General features: G+C 37.8%; 3 protein-coding genes across 3 annotated transcripts; 1 reads left to right on the forward strand and 2 right to left on the reverse strand.

The window, feature by feature from the left end:
• LOC137722032 (uncharacterized) lies at positions 1–375 on the reverse strand. The gene has a single exon (XM_068461036.1). It carries the CDS (start codon positions 373–375, stop codon positions 1–3), a length of 375 nt encoding a protein of 124 aa, XP_068317137.1.
• Positions 376–4,014: 3,639 nt separating this feature from the next.
• LOC137722491 (putative E3 ubiquitin-protein ligase XBAT31) lies at positions 4,015–7,118 on the forward strand. The gene is made up of 8 exons (XM_068461505.1): positions 4,015–4,379; positions 4,466–4,528; positions 4,644–4,715; positions 4,815–4,936; positions 5,017–5,157; positions 5,246–5,353; positions 5,934–6,192; positions 6,417–7,118. The coding sequence occupies exons 1-8, from the start codon at positions 4,200–4,202 to the stop codon at positions 6,801–6,803; spliced, it is 1,332 nt and encodes a 443-aa protein (XP_068317606.1). The 5' UTR covers positions 4,015–4,199; the 3' UTR covers positions 6,804–7,118.
• A 1,129-nt stretch (positions 7,119–8,247) lies between these two features.
• On the reverse strand, positions 8,248–8,869 carry LOC137721799 (uncharacterized protein At3g17950-like; the record flags this gene model as incomplete). The annotated part of the gene is given in 1 exon segment (XM_068460812.1): positions 8,248–8,869. A coding segment is annotated over 1 exon segment (494 nt), but the record flags the coding sequence as incomplete, so codon positions are not given.
• Between the last annotated feature and the right edge of the window lie 607 nt (positions 8,870–9,476).

Consider the following 9,476-nt stretch of genomic DNA (forward strand, 5'->3'; position numbering starts at 1 on the left):
TCAAATTCGACAAACATCAGAATTATATTCATTCACATACTTAAAGTCTTGAAAGCGCAAATGCTGCCAGTCATGTCTTGCTTCAGGCAAGAAAATGTTATTTTGGTTATCAAAATGATTAGCTAAAGCAACCCAGGGTGCTTGTGGATCCTCCTCAACAAGGTACTCGGTTTGCAGTGCGTCGTGAATATGTCTTCGGATGAAGATCATGGCAGTGTCTTTCTCAGCTTCACCAACGGGGTTGTCCGACTCATCTTCAATGGCAGGATGCAAATTCTTTGCAGTGAGGTGGAGCTTCACATCTTGGACCCACTTGAGGTAATTACTTCCAAAGACCTTTAAAGCGGTGAAGTCAAGTTTGTTCAAATTCGACATGTTCCTATCACAAAATAGATAGACAAGATGTGATTAGTGTAATGGAGAAAAATATCAATTCATTCACATAGGAATAGAACATTCAAGTTCTAATAAACAAGTATTTGTTAAAATTCACATGAAAAAAACTTCGGGTTTTCATGAGTGATGTTTTTAAGGAAAACTTCAGGTTTTCAAACAAGGCATGTTTTTAGAAACTTCAGGTTTCGAAGTAATTATGAACTTCAGGTTCATATGTTCCTATAGACAAACGCAAATATATATACAAAAATATGCAACAAGAAAATATGCAAATAGAACTTCAAGTCTATAATTATAATTGAATTAATTATTTGGACTTCGGGCCAAATTTTAAGTGTGGATGAAAAATTATAAAACCCAAATTGTCTAAAAATAATAAACAATTAAACTCGAGGCCCAAAATAAGGCAAATCCCACGGGTAGGCTGAGTAATGTGAAATGTACGGCCCAGGCCCAAAAATTGGGCTGGGTTGGGCTGCAGGCCTAAGACAGATAGGCACGGATCCGCTACTTCACAGTGTATGTGTTCCTATGAAGGGGGCGTGATCAAGTGTGTCGCAGGCCAGGGTACTGGATCACAAGCTATAGGCTGAGATCAAGTACGGTTGGGTGCAAGGAACTAGGAAAGCCCTGCAGGGGCTTAGTTTTGCTGCGGTGGGGACACGGGGACACCAAAGCCCAATTGGGCTGGCGTCACAAATGGGTCGAGGGATAAGGCTTGAGACAACAAATCTAAAAGCCAAATTTGGGTTTAGATTTGGGCCGAGAAGAGCCAAAGCCCAAATAGCTTGGTTTTTGGATCAGAAGACCAACCAGTCGTGTGCTGGGTGTGCTTGCCGAGGAAAAACGCCGGACCCGTCACTTCTGGCGACGATTAGAGGGGTATAGTTCACCGTAGAACCTCTTCCTAAGTGATGGGGAGTCAAAACTCGACGTCGACGAACCAAGAAACCCTCGGGTTCGAGTTAGGGTTTCAAAGTCCGACGAGAATTCAAAAATCTCAGCCACGATTTTGATGGGGACGACTTCAGGTCGTTGGGAAAGCAACTGTGGTGGCTGGGCATGGCTGCAGGCCATGCTTGTGTCAGAAATCAATGGTGAGGCCAGTGATGGCGTCGGGTTCTGGGTTTGGAGACTTATGGGGCTTCATGGTCTTGGCTTTGCTCTCGGGTTTGGGTTCAAATGAATCCAAAAAAGGATTTTTTTTTTTTTTTTCCAATTCAATGGCATTTATAATTTGAATGAATGAACATATATTTGATGCAATTCATGGCAATATCAAATTCACATAATTCAACAATTATGAATATCATGCCTACACAATTTATTTAGAATCTAAAATTCGAAAAACGTAACAGTTGGGTCATTATGGTGAATGTTCATGTTATTAGGGCTACAAAAACATTGAGACAAAAATCGTTGTTTTGGAAGAACTTGATTGTGTAATGATATGGATGAACTGGCTTGATGCAGAAAAAGCTTCCACGTCAAATTCCTACGCGTAGCGGTAGGAGCGTGCTAATAATGTGTTGTAGCCTATTTTATTTGACAAGGGGAAGGGGGTTGGCGGCAAAGAGAGAAAAGAGAGAGATGTGTTTGTAGAATTGTATGGAGGAATGTGTGTGTTATTCCCTCATACGCAGTGCCTTTATTTATATAAGAGAGAGAAGAAATCCTTCATTCCCAAGGAATACAAGTCTATATAGGAAATAATAACTATAATCAAATCTAATTTAAGATTTACACAATCACACTTAAACTAAAAACGTTTACAACAAAAAGACATTTGTTGCATTATTAGTTGTTGTTGTCATTGGTGAAAAACTCGACATCACATGACATGAGCTCAAATATTTGGTCATCTGACCGTACAAGATAGCTACACCCTATTCAAATCCTTCCTTGGAATATGCCTATTTCTCACCTTCCAATACAATCGTCCGCCTCCTCAATCCCCAAAATCAACAAAAATGCCTTTTACTTTCTCTTCAACCAAACGAACAAACGCGGTGGACCAACATCTCTTGTCCCATTTACGAGGGGAGAGCTAAATGTTCAAAAAACTTTAAAAAAAAAAATGTTTGATTTGTTCAAAAAGCTATCTCTAATTAATGGCTGAATAGGCGTCAGACTGATCAAATGTAATCTTTCTCTTAACCTTTTTTTGGAAGCCGATTCCTCATTGTAATAATTGATTCAAATTTCACTGCTAGATTTGAAAACATTCAACGATAGTTTAGCTACATTAACTAATAAATTTAAAATATAAACTTAAAATTAATAAATTATTGAGGGCTATTTAACTATTTCGGTTGGAAATAGTATATGAGTATGGTTTGACAATGTTCATTTAAAAATAATTTCAAGACTATAGATTGGAGTTATGTTTAACCCTTGCAATTGAGGAAGACCTAAGCAACTTTCTAGCTTTCGGCTAAAATACATGATAATATGAAAACATTTTCAGAGAAATAGTTTCCATTTTCCCTCCCTCTTTTTTGTTTTGTTTGTGTGTAAATGTTCAAAGATGTCGTCGTATTTCATGGTTGGTGTTTTCAGAGCAGTATATAATTGACCAAAAGCTGTAAAAAAAAATAAAAAGGAGAAAAGCAGACAATAACTTTAGCTAGGGTTGGCAACCAGAATGGGAACAAGAAGTAGGGTGAGGAGGTCGAAAAGTGGGAAAAGCAATTGTCCTCCTAAATTACAAAAACTAAATTACAAAAAAAAGTACCTTCATCATTCAAATTCTCTTAAAAAATAATGTATTATTTTCCCAAGTAGTTCTTATATTTGTTTTATATTTGTGGTTGCTTTCGGATCTTCACCAATATTGTTACTTATATTTTCCTGCTGTCGATTTTGTACCAAACTTGCTTTTCCAGAACGCGTAGGCCGAGGAAGAGGACCATATAACCAAAAATAAATTAATTAATAAGAAAGAAGTGGCATATGGCTTAATCATATATGTTTAATCATGTTTTTCGACAAGTTTATACGATGGCAAATGACTTTAGATTACAATTATAGTCACTCTTGTATTTGGTTCAGTAATTGCCAGATGCAATTTTTGAAATATGTTCCAAAAAATTACATTCACAGCCACATGATTGCCTAAATGGTCCGATCATCAATTATAAACCTCATTTGTTATTGTTCCTTACTAATCGATATGGGTCATATTGACATCTATATAATCGAAGCATTGATAAATCCATAATGTAAATGTTAATATTTGATTACGTAGATGTAGTAATCAAACCTAAATGGTCTTATCAGCCCACTAATTAAGTGATTTGATCCTAATTTTTTCTAGTAAAATAGATAGATAAAAAGCAAGAATATGAAAATCAAAATTCAAGTAGAATTAAAATTAGATTAATGTAATTTTTCACTAATCCATGTGTGAAACAAAGACTTATGTCAAAGGCTTCCCATCGAAGATAAGGAATATAAAATCTAAAAAATTGCCCGATAAAAATATCTGACAGCTGCCCGAGCTCTGACAATAAAATTGTTCATTAGAAAGAAGAAAGGACCGCGCGGTCAAGCTGCCCGAAATATCGGCGGTCAGGTCCGAATGCCGAGGCCAATTAGTGCCACATGTACTCGTCGCCTACTACTTAGATTGCCCATTCACATCAACATTCGTTGAAGCCTAAGCCACTGCAGCACTGCTAACGCCAGAGCTGCCCCACCACCACCCATCCGGTGGCAGCACGTCGCCCTTGGAAGGTGGCGCGTGAGAAACTTAGCTCTCAGGCCACCTTTCAAATGCGATAACGATAAGAGAGTTGGGGGAGATGGGTCAGGGCCTGAGCTGCGGAGAGCCTCGTGAGAATGGAGTCTTTGGAGCTGTGGAGAATGGGGACTTGGGGCTTGTCGGAGCCATGGTGGAAGCTGACCCAAGTGTTTTGGAGCTGAGCAAAGGCCGCCGCCGGCTGTCTGCTCTGCATGTCGCCGCCGCAAATGGCCGGATCGAGGTGGGTTTTGGATTTCATTGATGGGTTTTCAATGGATTTTAATTTTAATTTCTGTTCATTAATGTTTTTGATGGGATTAAGTTTAGGTTCTGTCTATGCTGTTGGATCGGTCTGTTATCAATCCGGATGTGGTGAATCGATACAAACAGGTAATGGGATTTTGTTATTGATGGTTTTTGTGAACAAAGATTACTTCTTTCTGCATGCTTTGGATTGGATTGCTTTGTTTTGAATTTGTTCTTCCCATTTTCTTATGTGGTGTAGACTCCGTTAATGTTGGCTGCGATGAATGGGAATATCACCTGTGTCCAAAAGCTTATCCAAGCAGGAGCGAATGTATGTTCAGATTACTTTTTTCTTTTTTGTATACAGTTTTTGTACTTAAGTTATACTGATCAGATCCTGATATTTGGTTTTTTTTGTTGTAATTGTTAGATTTTGATGTTTGATTCCCTGAATGGAAGAACTTGTCTGCATTACGCTGCATACTATGGCCATTCAGACTGCCTTCAAGCCATTCTTTCCGCTGCACATTCCACCCCTGTTGCAAATTCTTGGTTGGTCTTTCTTCACCCTGTCTCTCTATGCCTCTCTCTATGATGATTGAAGTTTAATCTTACATAAAATGGCATTGCAGGGGATTTGCGAGATTTGTGAACATAAGAGATGCAGGTGGTGCAACCCCATTGCATTTAGCAGCCCGCCAAAGACGGCCAGAGTGCGTTCATGTTCTTTTAAACAATGGAGCTCTTGTTTGTGCTTCAACTGGTGGATATGGGTAATTATTTATATATTGTCTTACTCATGTTATAGCTGCACTGTAATAGTTTGCCAATTGGATTGATAGAAGTACCATATGCATGCAGCTACCCTGGAAGCACACCACTTCATTTAGCTGCTCGTGGTGGATCTTTAGATTGTGTCCGAGAGTTGCTTGCTTGGGGAGCGGATCGGCTTCACTTAGACTCTTCTGGGTAAATTTCATTTTATTGGGTGGTGTAAATATCTGCATCTGTACTAAATTATGTGTCTTTCCATATTAGAAACACTACGTAGATCTATTAGTCAATTAAGTGGATTGTTTGCTTGTCATGAACCTTTACGGACCATTACATTCCAAAGAACAAATAGATTCCCAATTAGGAATTTACATCTTTATTCTATTCCTGAATTCCTTATCGCTGCCAGCTAGTTGCTTACCTATTTTTGAATTGTATCTTGGAAAATCTTAATTTTTGTATTAATATAATAAAGTAAACCTCAGAAAAGCCTCTTTTACTCCACATTTTTCTACATTGGAATTCTTTCTGAGCATTGTCCATATGAGCACATCAGCAAAAATTACTGCACGGGGATGTGGCTTTATAAATTCCATGTGTACAACGCATAAAACCACATCCCCTCACGGTAGTTTTTGTATATGTACTGCAAAATCATTGGCATCATTGGAGCTTCTAATCCCACAAGTGTTCCATCTTCAAGTAGTGAGTTTTCTACTTTAGGTAAAAGTTCTGTAAATATGTTGCCATGACATCTGAAACCTGATCTCTACAGGAGAATACCATATACAGTTGCTCTGAAGCACAAGCATCAAGCATGTGCTGCCGTACTGAACCCTTCATCAGCAGAGCCTCTGGTCTGGCCATCACCTTTGAAGTTCATCAGTGAGCTCAATCCAGAGGCTAAAGCTTTGTTAGAAAAGGCATTAACGGAAGCAAACATGGAGAGGGAGAAAGCAATCTTGAAGGAGACAGTAGCCTCACTCCCATCTCCTCTGCATTCAGATACTGAGGCTGATGATAATGCCTCTGAGGTAGATGCGCCTTCTCTTCTTCCTTGCATTTAGTATATATATATATATTTTTTTTATCTATATGATTGGCTCAGTAGAAAGGATTTAGAATTTTTCTAGAGTTGAAATATCATTTTTGAATGAGTAAACCTTGTAAACGTGTTATTGTGCACCGATGCAATGAATTTATAGAAATGGACAATGCATGTGCCTTTAGTTATTCACCGGTCAAATCATTTATACAGGCTAGTGATGTGGACCTATGCTGCATATGCTTTGACCAGTTATGCACAATTGAGGTCGTACCATGTGGTCATCAAATGTGTGCTCATTGCACCCTAGCCCTATGCTGCCACAAGAAGCCCGATCCCTCATCTACTTGTCCTACAGTCCCAGTTTGCCCCTTTTGCCGAACCACCATTACCCAACTAGTTGTTGCCAACATTAAGGCCAGCGATGACATGGAGCCGGAAATGAGTCCCGCAAAGCCAAGGAGATCAAGAAAGTCTAATGTCAGCGAAGGCAGCAGTAGCTTCAAGGTGTTGTCGCCTATGAGCTCGTTTGGAAGGATGGGCAATCGCAGTTCAGGAAAGGTAGCTGCTGAATGCAATGAGGAGATCCATAAGCCTTGACAAGTGAAGTTGTGGACTTGTTCTCTTTGAGATAAGTTGTCTCGGTTTTGCTCGGGAAGACGGAGAGGGATCTTCCTCAGCGGTATGTTTTCCAATTTGTTTGGAGGGTCTTAAATGCTAAGAGAAAATGAGAATATAGATGTCCTTCAGTAAGCTGGATCTCCAAGCCTTGTTTCTTTGAGCATTTTTGTCTGTTTTTCTTTAAATTAAAGAAGCAGCAAAACTTTGAAGGGTTTCTCACCCAATTATAAATATATAATTCTTCATTAAATAAATAAAAGTTCAATTACCTTGCCCTTTTCATGGAAGGAAACAGAGGTAGAAACCTAGTACTTTTTGACTCATTCAATCAAACTATGTTTGTTCTAAGTCCGGCTCCTACGATATCTAGAAACTTAATATGAAAGGGAAATTTTATTTGAACCTGTATAATTTATTTCTACGCTCAACTTACTTTTTACATTCATATTAATTTTAAGTAAACTATCAATCTCTTTAAACCTAAATTTGCTACTACGCTACCATCATAAACCCAATTCAATATAGAAATTTATTGTTGCACCTATTTAGAAAATAAAACTCAAAATCATTGTTCTTTAACTCATTCAAAGCGTAAAAAGAGCAGTAGTATGTCTAACATTTTGTCGTGTGCTTGGTCCTTCTTTTGTTGATTTTGCTTACTGGATGATTAAAATAAATAAAAATTTTAAATCCCATATGTTTCTGCTAGTAATTATGTTTTGGACAAGGCGTTGGTTTTGTTCCTAAACCCTTGAAAAATTGAAACCAAATGAAAAAAACTTGCATGACCTCAGTTGGAGGATTGAAAACTTCAAATATCTATTAGTAAACAAAAGCTTGTTTTTCTCTATGGGTGCGTCTTAAAGTTATAGTTAGAATGAACATAGGATAAAGATTTTGTGATGGTAGGGTTTGATTATTGGTATGGGTTTAATGGTAAATTTTAGTTTTAGTGTTAATTTCATATTATACTTGATGATAATTATGCAATAAGGTAAGAAGGACAATTCACATTTAAAGTTTAAGTTTAGTGTGGAGAAAGGAAGGTTAAATGAGTTCAAATAAAATTTCTCAACTTACAATTGTCACGAAACACAAAAGCTAATTAATTTTTGGTATGAGCCGTCTATGGCGACGGATCACCAAAGCCCCTTTAGCATCTACAAAGAGTTCTTATTACACGACGTTTCCATGGGTTTAGGCTGCAATAACCATGCAAAATAAGATCATTTGAGCAAGCATATATGAGTTAGGTCAGGGGAGTGTGTCCGTCCTCTCTCACTTGAGTTCTTTGCCTCTTTTCGTAGATTAGATTAATTTAGAATATTGGCTTGTAAAAAAAATCATGTGGAAGTGTGAAACTAAGCAGTGGAATTGTTTAGCATTTAGTAATCAAGAATCATTTGGTTGACACCCTTTTAATTAGAGAGCAATTTCAGAGTTTAATTATAATTAAATCTCAAAAGACCTGTATTAATAATAAAAGATCCCTCCATTAATGAAAGTCCTGTCTTTTAAACAACATGGAATCTGAAATTTTAATTTAAGTGATCATTTAATGAGTTTTCCACGCAAACATGAAAGCAGTAATGGAGTTCCAAGTCCATTGCCATATTCTAGTAACTCTCTGTTGGATCTTGATCCACCATCTCCACTCTCTGAAGGACTTGGCTGAGCAGCGGCAACTGCACCGTCCACAAACAGCCCGTTGGGGCCGGAAACCGGCACTGCCGGTGAGAAATCTTCGGGGCCATATTCGATTGGAGCGACGTGATTTCTTCTGTTGGTGTTGTGGGTACTTGCTCTCCTTTCTGCCTCAAGAAAGTGACCTAGTGATGGAGTATCATTGCTCACGTTCACAGAGTCATTGGTTAGCTTGGAGCAGAAGGAAAATAACCAAGGTTTGGTTTTACGGTTCTTTTTGTTTTTGGAGGTTTCTGTTGCCCTTCTCCGTGTAGATCTTCCGGAGAGATCTAGGATGCCGGAAACGCCGATGAGGCTCCCCAGTGTGATGCCCTTGTCATGGAAGAAAGATTCAGTTGGCTGAAACCATTCCATAAAGAAAATCACTAAAATCAGATCACGATTTACATGAAAGACCAAAACTCGAACACAAATACACAAGGACGGAGCTAGAAATTTCTTCTAGTGGGGGCAACCCGAAAATCAACTCAGAAAATTTTATTATAATATGGCTTATACCCAATATGATAATAGGGATAATTTCAAATGATGATGTATTACAATTCTAATGTTACAAAAATTTCAGTGTAGTAGTGGAAAATGGCAAAGTGATAAGCAAAATATTAATACATGATTATGCAAGAGAGAGGTTTTTCAATTTGAATGATAGAATAAGAGCACTTTTGCTCATATAATATTTGATATGAAGTATATGTAGTATGAAAGTACGTTGGATATTAGATACATATATATTCTTCATTGCCTTTTTCATGCCAATACATGATAATATGTTCTAAACAATAACTTCTTTGCATTAAAATGTCACTGTAATAGAATTTCAAATTTAAAGGGAAATGGGCCTCTTCATTGTGTTTCCATTTCAGTAACATAATTGAGTGTTGGGAAGTTTCATGCGCAGATATTTTATTAAAGGGAAGAGACAATACTAGATTAACTGACAAGGTCAAA

The sequence above is a fragment of the Pyrus communis genome, chromosome 17 (genome assembly GCF_963583255.1).
Source record: "Pyrus communis chromosome 17, drPyrComm1.1, whole genome shotgun sequence".
NCBI lineage: Eukaryota > Viridiplantae > Streptophyta > Magnoliopsida > Rosales > Rosaceae > Pyrus > Pyrus communis.

Coding starts and splice junctions, on each gene's coding strand:
- LOC137722032 (XM_068461036.1), bottom strand. CDS start 375: ATGTCGAATTTGAACAAACTTGACTTCACCGCTTTAAAGGTCTTTGGA.
- LOC137722491 (XM_068461505.1), top strand. CDS start 4,200: ATGGGTCAGGGCCTGAGCTGCGGAGAGCCTCGTGAGAATGGAGTCTTT. Junction 4,529..4,643: donor TGGTGAATCGATACAAACAG/GTAATGGGATTT, acceptor TATGTGGTGTAG/ACTCCGTTAATGTTGGCTGC. Junction 6,193..6,416: donor CTGATGATAATGCCTCTGAG/GTAGATGCGCCT, acceptor TCATTTATACAG/GCTAGTGATGTGGACCTATG.